The sequence below is a fragment of the Puma concolor genome, chromosome E1 (assembly GCF_028749965.1).
Source record: "Puma concolor isolate L17-30 chromosome E1, mPumCon1.1.hap2, whole genome shotgun sequence".
Taxonomy (NCBI): domain Eukaryota; kingdom Metazoa; phylum Chordata; class Mammalia; order Carnivora; family Felidae; genus Puma; species Puma concolor.
In genome coordinates, this window is record NC_141680.1 from 49,229,287 (window position 1) to 49,250,727 (window position 21,441).

At 45.7% G+C, this 21,441-nt stretch overlaps 1 protein-coding gene across 7 annotated transcripts in view; it reads right to left on the reverse strand.

Annotated features, from left to right (window-relative positions):
- The window catches only part of PECAM1 (platelet and endothelial cell adhesion molecule 1), a 75,221-nt gene that overhangs the window by 46,781 nt on the left and 6,999 nt on the right, over positions 1-21,441 (reverse strand). For 4 of the 7 annotated variants that reach the window (XM_086687744.1, XM_086687742.1, XM_086687741.1 and 1 more), the window contains exons 1-3: positions 13,113-13,374; positions 13,000-13,026; positions 1,276-1,569 (exon numbers count right to left, since the gene is read on the reverse strand). In XM_086687744.1, coding sequence (XP_086543870.1) covers positions 1,276-1,569; positions 13,000-13,026; positions 13,113-13,176 — 385 coding nt within the window. In that variant the 5' untranslated portion in view covers positions 13,177-13,374. Of the gene's footprint in view, positions 1-1,275; positions 1,570-12,999; positions 13,027-13,112; positions 13,375-13,504; positions 13,521-17,538; positions 17,634-21,441 lie in introns of those variants that run through there. The other 3 variants (XM_086687738.1, XM_086687740.1, XM_086687739.1) reach the window with 3 other exon arrangements.

Consider the following 21,441-nt stretch of genomic DNA (forward strand, 5'->3'; position numbering starts at 1 on the left):
GACAGGAAATGAAGACTCCAAAGGTTGGGGTATTTCACTGAAGAGCAACTCTATTGGGATACTCTTCTCTTTCTCGGCCTCTGCTCTTCCATTCATGTGACATTTCCATTTCTCTGCCCTTGCTCCATTTCACCATCAAGCAAACTCCTCCATGATCTTCTGTATCTGGACTCAAAGTCCCTTCCTCCAGGAAGCCATCCCTAACTTCTCTAGGAAGAATTGTTGCCTCTCATCTTTGTGCTCCCAAGGCCCTCAGATCATATGACCACTAGACCGTAATTATTTTTTTAATGTCTCTCTTCCCCACCAGACAGTGACCGCCACCAGAGCTGGACTCGACTTGACACATTTTCATGTCTGGCACCTGGTTTTTGTTCCTGACTTGCAGCCTTGGGAAATGCTTCTTGAGGGAGTAAAGCAATGAGTGACTGGATGGAATCCTATATCTCAGAACCCAAATTTCTCATGATTTCCCTCCCACTTCTACATTTCTATCCATTTCTACTTCCCCTTTTTCATCTGCCTAATTTATTCCACAATCATTTACTGAGTGCCTACTATAAGCCGGATTCTTTGTTTGAAATACAAAAACGGACCGAACACCATCTCTTTCCTTGGGAATCTCACAGTAGAGCAGACAGGTGTGAGAGAAGCATTTGCAATTGAGTGAAACAGTAATTGCCATTTGGGGGGAACTTAATTATGTGTTGGAAATTATACTAAGCACTTTATCTAGAAGGTATCTTTTAATCCTTGCAATCACTCCCTGAGCTGGGTATTATTATTATCTTCATTTCACTGATGAGAATTTTAAAGTTTACAGAGGCTAAGGGACTTGCCCAAACTGGGCTCCAGGCAGAACGACTGCAGAATCCAGTGTGAACACTCGGCCTGTGGCCTTTATACAAATGCCACGGAATGTCCAGATTGCATAAGAGCTGTAAGGACCGGGACCCTGGGGGAGATTGGTTTTGCTTGGGAAAGTGTCAGAGAAGAGATGATTGAGTTGAGTCTTGAAGGAGGGAGAAGATGAAGAAGGGTATTCCCAGGAGAGGGAATATAGTGTATGCAAAGGCAAGGAGGTGAGAAACAGCCTGGCGTATTGGGAGCATGTCTAATGCGTACATTTGCAGGTTAGGAAAATGCCAGGCAGAGGAGTGACAAGGGTGACGGACGGGCAGGTAGGTCCAGTGTTACCCTCCATTCAATTTCTATTCTGCTACCGCGTGCACTATGCTGCAACCACTTGAGCTACGTTCAAACGCAGGGACTCACCTTTCACCCACACCTGGTACTCCGATGTGGTTTTCTCCTTGTTGTTCAGAATCACGGTGCATTTATATGTCCCTGCATCACAGACCCGGGCTTGGGGAATAAAATAACTCTCCGTGTTCTTCATGGAGGAGACGTTGTGAAACAGCACATCATCCTTATAGAACAGCACCCAGTGCTGAGGCTTGACATGGGAGGTGGTGCTGATGTCCACGACGCACTGCAGGGTCAGGTTCTCCCCATTTTGCACCTCCAGTCCTGGCAGGATATTCATGTGGATGTAGTTGATGGTGAAGGCTACATGCCAAGGGAAGGAGAGCAGACACACCTGTTATCTCAGAAACATCATCCTGGTGACCTTTACACCACATCAGATTACAGTAGATTGGTATTCTCACATCCTCTGCAGTGTAGTATCCGGGGATCCCAGTGCCTAGAGGGACCAGACAGGCAAGGATGGTATGTGATAGCCATGGAGGCTATCTATCTAGCATCAGGACTTGGAGTTAAGAGCTACTGTGTCTCCCATGCTTTGTTAGCCTCCTTTCTCATCAATGTCCGTGAAGTATGAATAAACAATCCTGAGATTATAAACATTCTATGTTAATTTTTGAGCGGATAGTGCCGTCAAATGTTTCAAAATCCCCAAGGGCAGATGATATGACATCTATGTGAAAAACCCCAAAGAGCCTAAAGATAGATCATTTGAAATAATGCAGGTTTAGAAAAGTGGATGGGGGAAAAAAAGAGGTGGATATAACTAATATTTAAAAAATCAGGATAGTGGGGGCACCTGGCTGGCTCAGTTGGTAGAACATGTGACTCTTGATCTCAAGGTTGTGAGTTCAAGCCCCATGATGGGCGTGAAGCCTATTTAAGATTAAAAAAAAAAAAAATCAGGGTAGTGGTCACTTCTGAAGGGAAGAGGAGGGTAGGATTAGGAATACACGGGGTGATATAGTATTGGTGATGTTCTAATTTTCAGGTTAGGTGGTGGGGTCACGTGAATTCTTTATGTTATTAAAAGCATGCATATATAAATAAAACAAAAGGTAATTGTGCACAGATCAAAGATGAGAGTATGTTATGAGCCAGGGATTATAATCAATCCAATTCTGTGTACTTGAGGCCCAAAAAGGAAAATGTATTCTCTGTACGAAGAAAAGATACAAGGCAGGGGCACCTGGGTAGCTCAGTTAGTTAAATGTCCCACTCTTGATTTGGGGTCATGATCTCACAGTTCATGAGTTTAAGCCCCTCATCGGGCTCTGTGTTGGCAGCATGGAGCCTGCTTGGAATTCTCTATCTCCACTCCACGCCCCCTTTTTTTTTTTTTGCCCTACCTGTTCTCTCTCTCTCTCAAAAATAAATAACATTAAAACAAAAAAAGAAAAAGATACAGTGTAAAGTCTCATTCCCATTCTTGTCCTGCCCACCCAGTTCCCACCTCCCCTTGCAGAAATAACCACTGAATTCAGTTTCTTCCAGATGGTCTGTACAATCTATAAGCAAATACAAAGATAAAGTCTTATGTACTCCTTCCTGATCTTTTACTTAAAAGGTAGATCTTCATGTATAGAGTTTGGCACCCTACCTAAGGTTTATGTGGCCCATGAGGGCTTTAGGGGCCAGAAATAGTGTGGGGCTGTAGACACCAGGTGTTATTCAAGCAAAACAGGGTCCTGTGGCTTAGGTAAGGCTCCTAAAGATCAATTCTTAGCAGATACTTTGATAACAAAAATATTCATGGGCCATGATGAATGTATATTTACTGAGTCTCCTTACATATCCCCAATCTCCTTATCCTTGGACAGAGGAAGATCTCAGAAATCTGCATGCTTGGACCACTTTGCTATGGTCCCTCGTTTACTAGTATTAATGGAATGAAGCCTTGGCCCTCTACCAAGGGACGCTGTTAGTAGGGAATGAACTGCGTCCTCCCACACACAACATTCATATATTCAAAACCTAACCCCTAGTACCTCAGAATGTGACTGTGCTTGAACATAAGGCCTTTAAAGGTGATTAAATTAAAATGGGCCCTAATCCAACCTGCCTGGTGTCCTTATAAGGAATTTGGACAAAGAGAGACCAGGGACATGTGCACAGAGGGATGACCATATGAAGGCGGCCATCTGTGAGCCAAGGAGAGAGGCCTCAGAAGAAACCAAAGCTGCTGACATTTTAGTCTTGGACTTCTAGCCTCCAGAACTGTAAGAAAATTAATTTCTGTTGTTGAAGATAGCCAGTCTGTGGTATTTCGTTGTGGTAGAGCTAGGAAACTGATAGATGCTCGTAAGAAATTGTCTTATGGAACCCGATATTGTCTAGTCTAGGATGCCAACGGGATGTTGTCCAGGAATTCACACAGTATTTCAACTACATCAGGAAAAGCTGTGTTTATTCATTTCTATCTTGTAAATTCCAACATTTTTCTTTCTTTTTTTCTTTTTTTAAAATGTTTATTTATTTTTGAGAGAAAGAGAGTATAAGCTGGGGGGGGGGGGGGGCGGGGGCGGGGTCAGAGAGAGAGGGAGACACAGAATCTGAAGCAGGCTCCAGGCTCTGAGCTGTCAGCACAGAGCCCGATGTGAGGATCAAACTCACAAACTGCACGATCACGACTTGAGTCAAAGTCAGATGCTTAACTGACTGAGCCACCCAGGCGCCCCCACAAAATTTTTCTAATGGATCTTGTTTTCCTTTTGGCTTTGACTGCTAAGAAGCATTAACCCAAAATTTCACCTCTGCTTCTAGCAAACTTTGGGATGAATTTCTGTGTGTTTAAAGACTCATAGTTTCTTTGGCCTGCCTTTATTTACCTTCCACTCTGATTTCCTCATTTATGTTCTCCTCATGAACAACAGCACATAACTTTTATAAGTGGTCCCAAATCATTTTTCAAATAAGAAAATGGATAGCTAGCTAGCTGACCAGACAGACTGGCAGAAATTGTCTTTCTTTCTCTCTCTTTTTTTTTTTTTTTATTAAAAAAATTTTTTTTTTCAACATTTATTTATTTTTGGGACAGAGAGAGACAGAGCATGAACGGGGTAGGGGCAGAGAGAGAGGGAGACACAGAATCGGAAACAGGCTCCAGGCTCTGAGCCATCAGCCCAGAGCCTGACGCGGGGCTCGAACTCACGGACCACGAGATCGTGACCTGGCTGAAGTCGGACGCTTAACCGACTGCGCCACCCAGGCGCCCCTCTCTCTCTTTTAATAAAAGTCAAGTCTTTTTGAACAGTTTAGACTTTGTGTCTAATATGTCTCAGGTTTTAAAAGGAATACAACTGTCCACACCTGTCCCTTTCTTCTGAGCAATTCATTTAACAAAAAACAGCATCTGATCAGTCCATGAAATGAAACGAGGTGATTGTTTAAAACGCAGGTTGTTTCCCGCAGCATTAATCTTTAGAACTCCCTTTTTTGTCTTTGCTATTCCTTACCAGCTCCTGGTCTGAGGAGCCTGCTGGGTGAGCTCTCAGAACAGAAGTTTCCCATCCATTAATATGGTCCCTTCCAGGTAGGGACAGGCCATCTCACTACTCCTCTATCACCTCCTCCTCATTTTAAGCCATGCTGTTTAGTACAGTGATTCTAACAGGAGAAGAAGGTACGTGCAGAGCCACACTGCCTGGGCCAAATCCCACCTCTGGTCACAAACTGTGTGGCTTTTGGCAAATTCCTGAGCTTCTCTGAGCCTCAGTTTGCTTATCCACACAATGGACATAATAATAGTAAGTGTAAATGGGAGCCCAAGTTTAAGTACTGGGAACACAGTTCCTGGCACAGATGAATGCTTGAGAAATGTTAGCTAGGTTTCTGTCTGCCAGTCACAGATATAAAACCCAACTTGAGTCTTCAGGTCTCTGAGACTCGATATCCACTCCTTTGGCTAATGAATTTTTTCAAAAGAAAACCATTTCTTGATTTCCCAAGTTAATTACAGTGGCTTCTTCAGACTCCTGTGGTTAGTCGTCCCTGCCGTGTTAGGCTACATCGTGTCATCAGCCTGCGTGAAGTACACACCCGTGGCTGGCCATGCCCTAGACTGGGACACAGACCTGGGCGGATGCAGGAAGAAAGCAAGTCAGGCATGTCTGGGTCCAAACCCCTGTCTCCACAGCCATTATCTGAGTGCTCTTGGGAGTTACTTAACTCTTCTCAGCTACTGCTTCTCCTCCTATAAAGTGGGAACATTAGTACCTGCCTTCCCTCCTATTTCTGTCTTGAGTAATGACTGAACCAAGATGGCTGAGGGCCCTGAAGGGACAGAGTGTGTATTGCCCAATGCCTGGCCCTGGCTGACATTCTCTCCCCTCTTCCTTGGCACTCAGCAGACATTTAAGGGGGCTTCTCTGTGCCAGGCACCGCATCTAATAGTGGGGGGTTCAGGGAAGAGTGAGATCGGCACAGTTTTTGCCCCCCTGGAGCTCACCATCTGCATTCCCGGTTCTTCTCTACTCGGGAACCTCTGGCCTCAGCACCATCCCTGCGTGGGTCTCCTACTGACCGGGCCTCGTTCATTTCCATCTTACAGGGGCCCCAAAGCAAACTTGGCTAAAGGATCAGGTTGTGGTTTTTTAGAAAGGATGAGATCCACTAGCACGGGGCACTTCTGCCAACTGGTCTTTCTAAGCAACAAACACACATTTGCTTCATAAATCAGCTCAACTGATTCACTGGAAGAAACATCACCGTCCCATGGTCAACTGGAACAGACAAGGGTGAAGAAAGGACAGCAGGATTGGGGCTCCTGGGTGGCTCAGTCGGTTGAGCATCCGACTTCAGCTCAGGTCATGATCTCGCGGTTCGTGGGTTTGAGCCCCACCTCGGGTTCTGCGCTGACAGCTCGGAGCCTGGAGCCTGCTTCAGATTCTGTGTCTCCCTCTCTCTCTACCCCTCCCCTACTTGTGCTCTGTCTCTCTCTATCAAAAATAAATAAAATGTAAAAAAAAAAAAAAAAGGGCAACAGGATGGAAGAAGGAAAAGCATTCTACAAAATTGATCAATATGTTTACCGTAGATTTATGAAACCCAGCTCTGTGACAAAACACAAAACCTCACTGACATGATGTAACAAAAGCAGCACAGAGTTTTGACACCACCACCACCACAACCCTTGTGGAAGCCAGCCTTCAAGTTGGCGCCCATTGAGCCTTGCCCTCTGCTATTCACACCTGCATTTTTTCAAATGTTGATTTATCTTTGAGAGAGAGAGACAGAGCGCGAGTGGAGAAGGGGCAGAGAGAGAAGGACACACAGAATCCGAAGCAGGCTCCAGACCCCGAGCTGTCAGAATAGAGCCCCACACAAGGCTCGAGCCCACGAACTATGAGATCATGACCTGAGCCGAAGTCCGATGCTCAACCGACTGAGTTGCCCAGGCGCCCCTCACACGTGCATTTTATCCCTTCCCACATCATACCAGGGTTATTCTTGTGACCCCAAAATATTGGCATGCTTGTTCGCTCCTTCTGAGTTTAGGTTACAAAAGACTTTGCAACTTTTGTCTTGAGCACTCTTTCTTTTTGGGGGGATCACTCACTCTGTGCAAAATCAGCTGCTCCCTGAGCATCCCGATAGAGAGGCCCACAGCCACATGAGTTAGCTTAAAAGCAAATCCCCTGGCCTTAAAGCCCTCAGATCATTGTAATACTGAATAGCATTTTATGAGCAATCTCCTGACAGACCCTGAGCCAGAACTCCCCAGATTCCTGACCCTCAGAAGGTGTGAGATAATAAATTGTTATCTTTTAAGTTTATTTATTTTTGAGAGAGAGAGTGCACACATGTGTGCTCATGCAAGCTGGGGAGGGGCAGAAAGAGAGGGAGAGAGAGAATCCCAAACAGGTTCTGCACTGACAGAGCATGAACGCATGAACCGTGAGATCATGATCTGAGCAGAAATCAAGAGTCAACTTAACTGACTGAGCCACCCAGGTGCCCCATAAATCATTATCTCAAGCCACTAAATTCTGGGGTAATTTGTTAAGCAGTAGTACACCACTCAACTAATCTTTAAAAATCTCTACCTGATTATTAAGATAATACTGAAAACATTGTCCTCTTTGTGAATAAACTGTCCAGGAAGAGCCAAGCTGGATTACCATGTATAGGTCTCACTATTTATGCAACAGAGTGAGTGTTCACATCTGGGCTCCCTGGGCCTCCTGAGGCTCATGGGTAGGTGGTAGGGGGCCCACGAACCACCTTCGAGTAGATGCAAGTGTGCATTTGTTCTAGAGAAAAGGATCCACGACTTTCTTTACCGAACAATTGTGATGAAAGATTGGGGTTAGGCAGCAGCCTAAATAGGTCAGATCTTTTCAACCTGGACAGATGAAGCCTGATGGAGGGGGATCCATGGTAACAAAGTCACCACAGCCCAGATAAGGGACCATCGTGCCAAATGTCCAGACCCTGAAAGAAGGGGCTGCTTCCTTGTACCTCAAGCTCCCCGTGAGCGGATGCTCATGTTTCTTGGGAAGATGAGGCATCATGACTCAGCCAGTGTCTTGGCCAACCTGGAAATGACTCAGAAATGGGGGGAGGAAAGGTGCCCCCCCATTGTAGTCAGGAAAATTACAGGGAGCTAGTTAGCAGGGAGCCCCTGATGAACTTTGGTGCTCAGCAGAGAATGCACGGACCCATCTCATCTGAATCTCAAGCATCTCCAAGTTCAGTTGGGGTCTCCTTCAGTGAAACATTTAGGGAGCACCTGTGTCAGGTGCTGGGATTACAAGATGAGTAAGAAATCATCCCCTCTGTCCTAGACCATATGGGCTGATGGAGACCTAGATGACCGAAGTACAATGAATTAAGCACCAAAAAAAAAAAAAAAAAAAAAAAAAAAGGTGGCTCTAGGGAGGCCAAGGAAAGTGTGAAGGAAGTGACCCTTGAACCAAAGCTTGAATCAGGCCAAGAACGGGTGGTGGGGTGCTCTAGGCAGGAGAACAGCATGTTCCAGGGCACAGGGGCATGAAAGGTCACATGTTTGGTATTTTCATGGTAAGGATCTTTGCTGCAAACATTTTCAACACCTAACTAATTTGTCTTAAAGCCATTTGGCCGTAAAAGATAAAATCACGGAAAATAAAAGAGGGACATTCATGTAAGAGGACATAACAAAACATGAAAAATGAATAACAAAATCAGAAAAACTATTATAAAAAATAATTGAATACATTTAAAATGTGTGTAGATTCATGCCAATTCTATGTAAATAACTGATTTTATTTCGTGGATTGTACCTAAGTATTTGTCTTCAAAGTCTTTCATTCATAGTGTTATACTTTTTTTTTTTTTTTTTTCTTATTGATGGGTCTCCTCATTCTTTCTTTACTAAAGCTTCTTCCTCATTAAGAGAGGTATAGTTTTGAGGTGACTGGCTGGCTCAGTTGGTAGAGCATCCAACTCTTTTTTTTTTTTAATAATTTTTTTAACATTTATTTATTTTTGGGAGATAGCACAAGTGGGGGAGGGGCACAGAGAGAGAGGGAGACACAGAATCTCAAGCAGGCTCCAGGCTCTGAGCTGTCAGCACAGAGCCAGACGCGGGGCTCGAACTCATGAACCTTGGGATCATGACCTGAGCCGAAGTAGGATGTTTAACGCACTGAGCCACCCAGATGCCCCTAGAGCATCCAATTCTTAATCTCTGGGTCATGAGTTCAAGCCCCACATTGGGTGTAGAGCCTACTTAAAAAAACATAAAAGAGAGAGAGAGGTATAGTTTCCAAATACTAGGATGCATATTTGTAACAGAGTTTTGTACTACACTGTGAAAGTGTATTGCCTCCTATCCTGTTGTTTTTTCTTGGAAGATTGTCACATGTCCATTGATAGCTGTTCCAAAGTTCTATGGGAAGCGTGGGTTCAAAATTCTACACGACTGTATAGACCATCATGAAGACTAAGATTTATAGAACGTAAAACAGAGCACCATGTCAATGGAGAAATGAAACCAAACTCAACCAGTTGTTAAAACCAGCTGTCAACCAATTATTTTTTTAGCCTTGCATGACAAAACTACCTTCCGGCCTAGTAGTTATGCAGCAAAAATGCTTATAGCAAAGATGTTTATGGCAAAACTACCTAGAACCAAGACATCAATGTATTCTGGGCACATACAATTACAGAAACCAGAATATGGGGCCCGAGGGGCCAGGCAAGCTAGGAAGGAGGTGCCAGAATGGAGGATGTTTCTTAGGGTGCTGACAAGCTGGACCTGCCTAAGGGTATTTGGCGGGGGGGGGGGGGGGGGGGGGGGAGAGGGGGGAGGTTGGGGTGACAGAATGACATTGGAGCTTTAGAAAGATCACTATGGGTGGTGCCTGGGTGGCTCAGTGAGTTAAGCATCCAACTTCAGCTCAGGTCATGATCTCACAGTTCATGAGTTCGAGCCCTGCATCGGGCTCTATGCTCATAGCTCAGAGCCTGGAACCTGCTTTGGATTCTGTGTCTCCCTCTCTCTTTCTGCCCCTCCCCTGTTCGTGCTCTGTCTCTGTCTCTCTCTCAAAAACAAATAAACATTTAAAAAATAAAATTTAATTTAAAAAAATAAAGTAAAAAAAAAGAAAGATCACTATGGGCTGGAGGGAGAGACCAGAGGCCTATAAACATCCTGGACCATGGTTCAGGTGAAAACCTACAAAGACTGTGGTAGGGCAGGTGCAGTGAGACTGGGGGAAGGGTTAGACTTGAGAATATTGAATGGATGAGAAAGGACTTTTTTTCTGGGGTGATGAAAATATTCTGGAACTAGACAGTGGAGATGTTTGCACCACATTATGACTGTACTGTCATTAATAATAGAGGCGGAGGGTTTGTCAGAGGGGTGGGAGAACACCAAGGAAGAGTCTAGAAGGTCAAGGAAGGAGGCTTTGTGCAAAGGCAGCAAAGGGGTCCAGAAAGGTGAGGGATGGGAGTGTTCGTGGCATTTGGTAGTACAAGGTCTTTGGTGAGCCCTTAATGAGAGGATTCTGGTGGCAGCGGGGTGTGGGGGCTAAAACCAGAGTACTAAGTGAGGGCAGACTAAGAGCTGAGGAAGCAGAGACTGCAGTTATAAACCAGCCTTGACAGAAATTTGAGGAAGGGAGTGGATTCATTGGGGGGAGACACAAGATAATGAAGGGAGGTGGGTTGTTTGTGTTTTTTCTTTTTCCTAAAAACAAAACAAAAACAAACAAACCAAAAACTACCATTTGTGTTTGTAGACTGAGGAGAAAGAGCCAGAACGGAGTGGGAAACAGAGATACTGAAAGTGGAATGGTGGACTAAATAAATGATAGAGCGAGGGGCACCTGAGCGGCTCAGTCGGTTGAGCGTCTGACTTCAGCTCAGGTCATGATCTTGCATTCCGTGGGTTCGAGCCCCTTATCGGGCTCTGTCCTGACAGCTTGGAGCCTGGAGCCTGCTCTGGATCTGTGTCTCGCTCTCTCTGCCCCTCTCCCACTTGTGCTCCCTCTCTCTCTCTCTCTCTCTCTCTCTCTCTCTCTCAAAAATAAAAATAAACATAAAAAATATTTTTAAAAAAATGGTAGAGGGGGATCGGGGCGGATGAGTGATGGGCTCAGAGCCCAGGTGGACAGGCTGGCCCCGTTCAGCCACAGGGACTGACACCTCTGAAGCAGGGAGGGAAGCTGGGAGGATGGGTGGGGAGACAGATAAGCCTGTAGACAGGGCAGGGCGGGAAGTAGAGGGAGTTCCCTGCAGACAGCAGTGTTTTCTAGGTGAAGGATGGAGCTGAGGTCATCTCCTGAGGCAGGCAGGCGGGCTGGGGCTGAGTGGGGGAGACTGGGATAAAAGGAAGGGAAAGGGCCAAGGCTGACCAAGGAGTACGACCACAGAGCAGGCAACGTAGAGCAAGCTGGCATCATGCGTGTCAAACGTGTGGTCAGCACGGTCTTGGGTGACCCGAGGAACGGGAGACCTGGTCCTAGTCTTCACTCTGCTAACACCCAGCATTGATCACACACAAGTACCTCATGGCCCCTGAGCCTCCATCTCCTCAAGTGTAAAACAAGGTGATAGCCTGAGGAAGCAGTGGGAGAGTCTCCCTGCTCCAAGTCCTACAGTTCTGAGGTCTTCCCTGAAGATACAGAGGCCTTTCTCCAGGAACCCCGGGAAGGGAGTGATACCTTCCCATGGGAGGTAGGGAGGTGGGAGAGACTGGAGGTCCTGGGAAGCAGAAGCCCAGCAACCTGCGTGTTTGCAGGGCATGGTGTGGACAAGAGCTGAGGTATGTGAACAAGCAACGGACAGACAGGGGCAGTGCAGGAGCCATGATTGTGGAGGGCTAAGACCAGATACTAAACCATTGTCAGTCATTGCATGCCACGCAGGTAAGTCACTTCCTTTTATCTAATCTCATCCTCATACAGACTCTATGGGATCAATTCTCTTATCATCCCCATTCTACAGATTCGGGGAAAAAAGTCTCAAAGAGGCAAAGTGAAAGTGGCTTTAAAGATCTGAGTTGGGGGGAGCCTGGGTGGCTCAGTTGGTTGAGCCACCGAATTCGACTCAGGTCATGATCTAAAGGTTTGTGAGTTCGAGCCCCATGTCGGGCTCTGTGCTGACAGCTCAGAGCCTGTAGCCTACTTCAGATTCTGTGTCTCCCTCTCTCTCTACCCCTCCCCTGTTCATGCTCTGTGTCTCTCTGTCTCTCAATAATAAATAAACGTTAAAAAAAATTTTTTTTTAAAGATCTGAGTTGGGCCTCTGGCTCTAGACAGAGAGCCATATTTTACACAGTGAAAGTTCTAGTGCCAATGCCCTGCTAACTGGCTCTCACCTGGGTGAGTTGGATATTTCTTGGAGTCATAGAGACATTATCGGTCCATTAGGATGCTTACAAAGATCAGGGATATCCTGTCTCCGTGAGTTGCCCTGGGAGTCAAATGCCCACCAGAGCACATGGACAGGAGACCAGCAGACTGGCTTTGTTAGTAGCCGCACTGGCCAATCCCAGAGCCACTGCTCCAAGCCTGGGCTCAGCAAACTAGCGTCATCCGTGCACATCATCTCCAAAGAACTATACAACTGTCTGCAATCCAGTCAACCCCGTTCTTTTGCCGAGCGACAAGGGGATCCTCTTCTGTGGGCTCTCCCTCCATTTAGCCCCCAGACTCCGTCAAGCATCTGAACTTGTCTTAAAGATTCAAAATTAGCTCTAAAGTGGATGATAAACCAGACCTCCAAGATGGGCAGAAGCAACCCCCCTTCCTGTCCACAAGCACAAAACATTACAAATATTATCATAGCCTCACAGGCCGATGGGAAGTGAAATCCAGGATCTGTTTCAGATCATTTAGAAGAAAAGTCGTAACAACAATTTATGTTCTGTCTTCAAGAATCTGACAAATTGATTATGCCTCATTTGAACAAAAACAATGGGGCATAGGGGAGAATATGAAATTAAGAAATTTATGGTAAAACAAATAATGGCATCGCTCCTTTTTTATCACTTCCCCAATCCTCACAAATAGCAATGCACTTGTTTCTAGAGAAAATGTATGCGACTCCTAGAACACACTGATTAGAACTTGGCTTAGAAGAGGCATTTTATTCTAAAAGCCTTCTAAAAATGCCAGAAAGAAATAGACTTTAGCTCTCAATATGTTTCTCAGTTGTTATAAACATGAAACCCAAGCAATTCGTTGTGAGTTTTAAGAATCCTGAAAAGACACAGTGAAGCTAGGTAGAAACTTTACAACTTACGGTTTTCTTGTCCTTCAAGGCCTGGACCTAGAAAAGACAGAAGAAATATGCTCATTTCCTCAGCTTTGATTCTCATGAAGTGTAAGGACTGTGGAAAGAGAATAAAAACTCACAAAGCGTAAGTGCCAGCAGCACCCCGAGCCACATCTTGCCGTCTTGGGCTGTCTCCAGCTGCATCCTGAGAGCAAAGACTTCAGGCAGTTAGTTCTGCCTTTGGCCCATGCCCCTGGGGCAGAAGACACTTCCCTCGTGGCACAGATAAATCTGCCCTGTGAAAGTAGAGAAAAGCACTCTAGTAACTTCTGGCACCACAAGCAGAGACTGACTATAGTGCGGATCAGGTAATGGCTGCCATTGCTTGGAAACTGGAAACAATGAAGCGTGGGGCGGCCCGATATCCCCTCAGGAAATGACTGGCCTTCCTGAGGGGGCCGCTGAATGCAGACTCTTTGTTTTAAAGTTACAAGTGACATTTGCCTTAGTGCTCCTGACCCTCCTGTCTCACCTGGGTTTAGAGCCCCTTCTCACAGCAGGGTGAGAGGCTTCTTCCCTCTTTCCAACCTCTACCCAAAGGACTTCTCTCTTTGGACACCCAACAAGATCTCTTGATTTTCCTGAGCCATTCCCCCCACCCCGCCACCCCAAACCCAATGGGCCTGTCTACACAGCATAAGTTTGGACCTCCGGCCTTTCCTGGCAATGCTATCGGACAGGGCTGACTTTTCCAGAAAATTGCAGGTTCACCAGACAGACCTGCCACCTTGGGGAAAGCTCAGCTTGGAACTTGCTGGACCTAGGAGGCTCTCCCTGGCTTCTGCGGTCGGTTTCAGCGTGAATGAAGGCAGCTCTTCGAGGTATCCATGCCTTCTGGTGGCTCCCCTCCAGCCTGTGCCTTTAAACATACAGAGTATATCAGGCCACAGGGAGCTTTCTAAGACATAAATCAGGTCCTTTCACTCCCTTGCTTGAAACCTTGGAATGGCTCCCCACTGCTCTCCAGGGAAAGTCAGTTTATAATCCTCCACAATCCGGCCCTTGCTTACCTTTCCAGCCGGGTCCGTCACCCATTCTTTCCTTGCCCCTACATTCTGGTTGCTAGAATTTATAGTTCCCAGAACACATCACGTGTCTGAGCCTTTATCTTTGCCATACCCCTCCCTAGAGTACTCATCCCCTTTCCTTTTCCGACCTATTCCTACCCAGGTGTCGTAACTCAGCTCAGGTATCCACTCTTCCAGAATTCTCCTCTGTCTCTCCCACACTGAACCACCCTTCCTCCGCATCCCTGTCTGCATTCCTCACCCCCCTGGGCTTCCCTGGCTGAGACATTTTCTACAGTATGCGATAATGGCCTGTTCCTCACCCACGTGGACAGGACGGCTGGCTGGCTGCATGATCGCAGGGACAGTGTCTGGTCAGAAAACATTAATAGAGTGGATGATCGGGTGAATGAAGACAAGTTAACAGTATTGTCTGAATTAGACTATTACTGCCTTGAGGTCTGAGGGCAGTGTTGTTTCTGAAATGCTACTCTCTGATACTGACACAGGGTAAGTCTAAGTCAGGTTCAAACTGGGACAATGGAAATCAAAGACTTCTCTGCTGCAGGGCAAATACCAAGAAGGGATGGCTTCCAGCTAGAAAACAATTCTTCTCTCTGATCTTCGGTTCAATGGAAGTTATGATAAGAGCTGTGAAAGAGCAATGTAACACAACAGAACTTTTTCTATTGAGCTATTTACTTTTGTTGTTTTGTTTCCTCTATCCCCCTCCCCACTGTAAACTCTCTTCTTAAGCAACCTACTGGAAACCACCCCCCCTCCTGCGCTCCACCCATCTACCAAATTTCTACTTGGCAAGAAAAAAGAAACACCATGAGTCCTCAAATAAAGGTTGGCTTCAAAGATAACTCTTGTATACTGTGGAGTAACCAGCTTGTGCTTCTCAAGGTGACTTTCAAGCAATGGTGATAAATGTCCCACCCGATGCCCCTAAGTTCCAAAGTAAACTTCTAAAACTTAGTCATTGTTTCACATACAATGCTAATAGTTTTAGCACACCATGAGAAAATAAAGCTTCCTTTCAAAATAAATGCCAATATTTTATTGATTTAATGTCTATTCATTTTTGAGAGAAAGTAAGAGACAGAGTGAGCAGGGGAGGGGCAGAGAGAGAGGGAGACAGAGGATCCGAAGCAGGCTCTTCACACAGCCCAAACAGGGACTCAAACCCATAAACTCTGAGATCAGGACTGGAGCCGAAGTCAGACACTTAAACGACTGAGCCAGCCAGGTGCCCTAAAATAAGTGTTGATACTTTATTTTATTATTTTTTTAATTTTTTAATTTTTATTTATTTATTTTGAGAAAGACAGAGACAACGTGAGTAAGGGAGGAGGAGAGAGAGGGAGAGAGAGTCCCAGGCAGGTTCCACATGTCAGCTCAGAGCCCGACATGGGGCTTGAACCCACGAACATGTGAGATCATGACCTGAGCCGAAACTGAGAGTCGGATGCTTAATTGACTGAGCCATGCAGGTGCCCCAATACTTTAAAAGAAAAGCAGAAAAAACTATATCCCCCAACTCACACCATGTACCAGAATAAATTCCAAATGGACTGACCCTCTGAAGGTATGAACAAAACCATAGAAGATCTAGAAGAAAATGTGAAAGAATTCCTCATGACCTCGAAATGCCAAAGGCTGGTTCAAGTAGGACTTAAAATCCAGAAGTTATCAAATAAAAGACTGACAAATTATACTCCATGAAAAAAAAGTTCTATTTTGCCCCTCCCCCCCAAAAAAAGGTCAGTCAAGAGAAAAAATACAAACTGGAAAAAATATTTGCAATTCACATCATCGACAAAGAGCTAACCTCTGTAATACATAAATGAATATGTAATCTCTCTAATATCCACCCCACAGGCACCATTCCTCATTGCAAACACCTGCTTTCTGTCACTATAGGTTAGTTTGTATTCTTAGAATTTTATAAAAATGGAATCATACAGTATGTAATATGTGGGGGGGGGGTGTCTATCTTCTCTTATCAGCATAGTCAATTATTAATTTCTTCTTATTGCCAAGTAGTATTCCACTGCATGAATATATCGGTTTTTTTTTTAAATCATTATTTATCAATGAACATTTGAGTTGTTTCCAATTTTGAGCTCATAGAGACCTGCTACGAACATGCTTTTGTACAGACACACACTTTGATTTCTCTTGGGCAAATACCCAGGAGTAGAATGCCTGGGTTGTATGATAGGCGTATGTTTCAACATTTTGAGAAACTGCCACACTGTTCTCCCAAGTGGCCGTATACTATTTTACATTCCCACCAGTGAGGTATGAGAGTTCCACTTGTTCCCTATCTGTTACCAACTCCGGTCCTTGGGCTCTCCAAGGAACAGAGATTTTCTAGAGGCCATACTAGAAGTTCCGGTTTATGCCGGATCTAGAGGGAGACAGCACAGAGGAAAGGGTCTTCATGCTGGGTCTCTGAACAAAGGCTGGGGAAAGTTTTTAAAGAGGCTGAGGCAGGAAAGGAGTGCGGTGCAACAGGTAAAGGTGGGGAGAGATACAGGAAGTTGGGCGCACAGGTGCAGTGGACAGAACGTGCTTTGTCATGCATGGCACGTCTCAGTGGCATGTTAAATCTCCACCAGGCTTGATTTTTAGTATTATAACGAGGGGCAAAGTCGGTGACAGTTCAGTGCCAGGGGCCCAACCCTAGCGCAGACTGGTTTGGTTCAGTCTTCACCAGTCTTGGTAGGGGAGTCCCTCCTTTGGGAGGCAGCCTCTTTCCGCATTCAAGCAAGATATGCTAGTAGGAGGCACTGGGTTTCAGTTATCAAGGAACGCTGGATTTTGTGGTCTGGGTTGAGGGCACTGGAGTCCAATCGCTGCTCTGTCTCAATTTGGGCTATTCTAGGCCCTTTGTCCTTCCCTGTGCATTTTAAAATCAATTTCTCTGGGCACCTTTGTGGCTCAGTCGTTAAGCCTCTGACTTCGGCTCAGGTCATGATCTCACACTTGGTGAGTTCAAGTCCTGCATCAGGCTCTGTGGTGACAGTGCAGAGCCTGCTTAGGATTCTCTCTGCCTCTCTGTCTGCCTCTCCCCCATTTGTGCTCTCTCTCAAAATAAATAAATCCTTAAAAAAATAAAATCAGGGGCACCTGGGTGGCTCAGTCGATTAAGCATCCGACTTCAGCTCAGGTCATGATCTCACAGCTCATGGGTTCAAGCTCCGCATCGGGCTCTGTGCTGATAGCTCAGAGCCTGGAGCCTGCTTCGGATTCTGGGTCTCCCTCTCTCTCTGCCTTTCCTCTGCTTGCTTTCTGTCTCTTTCTCAACACAAATAAACATTAAAGATTTAAAAAAAATTTTTTTTAATAAAAAAATAAAATCAACTTTTCGATCTCTATCTAAAAAAAGGTCTTCTGCGATTTTGACTGGAATGGTATTGAACCTGTAAACCATTGTGGGGAGAAGTGACCTTTTAGTCTTAGAGTATTCTGGCCCACAGACATAGCATACCTCTTGACAAACAGCAATGTTGTTGTAGTTTCCGGTGTGCTTTTCTTTAGAAACCTCGTGTCTTTTTTAGTTTTGAGGTCATGTAAATGTATTACCTATTAAAAATCAAATTAAGAAATCAAAGTCTAAAATAAAAGCTGTGCCTCGGGTGCTGGACATTATTTGGAATGACTGTTGTCCCCACCACCCCGGCCCAGACAATACTTACTACAGGGTGACTTGTGTTGAGGCCCCCCCGGGAGCCAAGTCAACATGAGGCTGATCCTTCACAGGAGAGCCTCCCCACCCCCACTCACTATGGGTCTGACTCCCTCTTAGTCTCTTTCTAGGGGACCCACTCTTTCTAGTTATCCCAGCAATCTCTTCCTCCTCTCTTCCCCCAGCTATGATGTAAGAACTGGACTGTATACTCTCCTTCATTTATTTTATCCATCGAAAAGATGATCAGGCTCCTTATTCTTTATTTGTACAGTCTGAATGTCTTATTCAAAATTAAAAATATATAAATGGAATGTTTTCTAGTTCAGCTTTTTAAAACATCAATTAAGGGGGTGCCTGGGTGGCTCAGTCAGTTAGGCATCAGACTTCAGCTTGGGTCATGAGCTCGCAGTTCATGCATTCAAGCCCCACATTGGGCTCTCTGCTGTCAGCACGGAGCCTGTGTCAGATCCTCTGTCCCCCTCTTCCTCTGCCCCTCTCCTGCTTGCAAGCTCTTTCTCTCAAAAATAAACATAAAAATAGTCAATTCAGTGGCTTTTTATATGTGTGTGGCCCTCACGTATCTCTCCCCTTCTAGCTCTTTGTCCTCAGTGAACTCCATAATCAAAAAAAAAAAAAAAAAAAAAAGTTCCAGAAACTATTTTAGCTGTTTGGTAACTAATTAAGAAACTATATTTCTCCTTACAGTGCTGTTCCCTTCTTCCTCTTTTCGGTAAAGGGAATTGAAGGAGAACAGCGTGGTTTCTACATGCTGTGCCTCTGCCCAAATACCAGGAAAATCGCACAAATGTGTAACACAGCAATTCATTAACCACAGGAAAAAACTGCCTGCTGTAATGAGGAAAAAAAACAAACAAAACAGCAACAACTCAGGAAGTGCTTCTTCTGAGAAGCTAGGAGCCGTGTTGGGTAAGAAGGGGGTGGGGGCGGGAGAGATGGGGGGAGGGGCAGAGAGAGATAGAGAATCCCAAGCAGGCTCTGCACTGTGAAAGCAGAACCTGATGCAGGGCTCTATCTCACAAACCGTGAGACCATGACCTGAGCTGAAATCAAGAGTTGGACGCTTAACTGGTTGAGCCACCCAGGCGCCCCAATAAACATTTAATAAAAAATAATAATAAAATAAAAAGGGTAAAACCAAAATTAAAAAAAAAAAAAGACAGGGGCGCCTGGGTGGCGCAGTCGGTTAAGCGTCCGACTTCAGCCAGTTCACGATCTTGCAGTCTGGGAGTTCGAGCCCCGCGTCGGGCTCTGGGCTGATGGCTCGGAGCCTGGAGCCTGTTTCCGATTCTGTGTCTCCCTCTCTCTCTGCCCCTCCCCCGTTCATGCTCTGTCTCTCTCTGTCCCAAAAACAAATAAACGTTGAAAAAAAAAAAGAAAAAAAAAAGACAGATAATAATAAATGTTGGTGAGGATGGAGATACTAGAACCCCTCAGACATTGCTGGTGGGATTGTAAAATGATATATCCACGTTGGAAAGCTTAAAAACTAGAATTGCCAAATGATCCAGCAGCAATTCCATTCTTAGGTATATATACCCAAAGGAAATGAAAACACGCTTACACAAATACTTGTATGCGGACGTTTACAGCAGCATTACGAATAATACCTAAAAGGCAGGGGGAACTCAAATGTCTATCAACTGACGAACGGATAAATAAAAGTGATGTATCCATACAATAGAATATTATTTGGCAGAAAAAAGAATGAAGGATTGATACCTGCTACAGTATGGATGAACCTTGAAAACGTCATGGTAAGTGAAAGAAACCAAACATGAAAGGCCACATGTATATGATTCTATTTATATGAAATGTCCAAAGTAGGCAAATCTATATACAGAGAGAAGTAGCTTAGTAGTTTCCTAAGGCGGGGGGAGTTAAGGGAAGTAAGAGTGACTCTGAATGGGTATGAGGGTTCTTCGTAGGAAGGATTACAAAGTTCTCAAAGATGGGGCACCTGGGTGGTTCAGCTGGTTAAGCATCCAAGTCTTGGTCTCTGCTCAGGTCTTGATCTCAGGGTTGTGAGTTCAAGCCCCGCATTGGGCTCTGTGCCGGACGTGGAGCCTACTTAAAAAAATAAGTTCCAAAAGTTGAGTGTGATGATAGTTGCACAATTCTGTCAATAGACTAAAGACCACTGAATTGTACACTATAAACAGTTAAATGGTATGGTGTGTGAAATACATCTCCACAAACTGTTATTTTTTACAAAGTTTTATCTAATGTTTATTTATTTGAGAGAGAGAGAGTGCAAGCAGGGAAAGGGCAGAGAGAGGGGGAGACACAGAATCCGAAGTAGGCTCGAGGCTCTGGGCTGTCGGCCACAGAGCCTGACGCGGGGCTCGAACTCACAAACCATGAGACCGTGACCTGAGCCAAAGTCAGACGCTTGACTGACTGAGCCACCCAGGTGTCCCTGTGTGAGCCTCAAGAGGTGTCGCCCCTATTGGGCTGTCAGCTCTGTGAGGACAGACGTGGGTCTGTTGGGCTCACTGCAGTGTCCCTGCAGTCAACACAATGCCTGTGATGTAGGAGGCCCTGCGTACATATTTGCTAAACGAGTGAATGTGCTGGAAGCGCAGATGGGTTGTAAAGAGTCATCATGTACGATGGCGACGCACGGGCCACAGTAGCGGATTTGCTCTCCATGGTTGGCCTCAGGCTGACCTAGACTAAGTGGGGGCTGATAGAAAGCCAGCGTCCGCCCCTAGCCCGATGAGGCAAGATGCAGCAATTCATTAACCACAGGAAATGAGGGCCCAAGGCCCCAGTTGAGGAGACCAGGGCCTGAGGAGCCCATCGGAGTGAAGGAGGAAGCGCGTGTGTGGGGGGGGAGGGGTGGTTTGAAGGGTCTGCATGCTCTTGTGTGAGTGGTGGTCTGGGTTGGAAATGAGCTGGGCCAGGCATCCTGAGAGGCCGCCCTGGTAGGGCTGATCCGATTTAGCAAATAAAAATGCCCGACCCCGACTTACATCTGAATTTCACAAGAGCAACAAGTCATTTTGTAATAGGAGTACGTCCCATGTATTGCACAGGACAGACTAGAAAATGATTTGGGCTGTCTGAAATTCAGATGTACCTGGGCATCCGGCATTTTACCTGACAACCGTCACTCGGGACCCCCTCTGTTTCAGGAACACTTATGCCAAACCAGAGTCAGGTGCAGAAACGCTAGAACGTTCAGGGGGCTGAAGCAGTGAAGTTTCCCATGCGTTTCTTTTTCAGGTTATTGAGGGGACAGGAGGCAAAACAGGCACTAAGTGGGGCTGCAGATGGGAGGGAGGGTCAGAAATGCTCTGCTCCAGGCCCGGCCCAGGACCAGGAGGGCAGTGTCTTCTAGGAGTCCCCACCTAATGAAACAGCAAAGATGTGCCTGCAGAGGGATGGCCTCATCCCAAGCAGGCACCCTGCTAAACACCAGGAAAGACAAAGTCCTGGCCCTGCCCTCGAGGGGTCTGGAGGCTGATTTATCAACAGACTGTTCAACAAAGAGTCAGGCGTGCTGGGAGAAGCTCCCCGCAGAAGACAGAAAATGAAGTGGCCAGAGGTGGCCTTCCCTGGGTATTTCTCTCTGGTTTTCCCCATCAGTCTAAGCAGAAAAACGATATCTACTTCTACAACCAGTGTCTTTATCCATCTTCTTGACAATTGACTATCCTCTGACTCCTTCTTCCCAGTTTT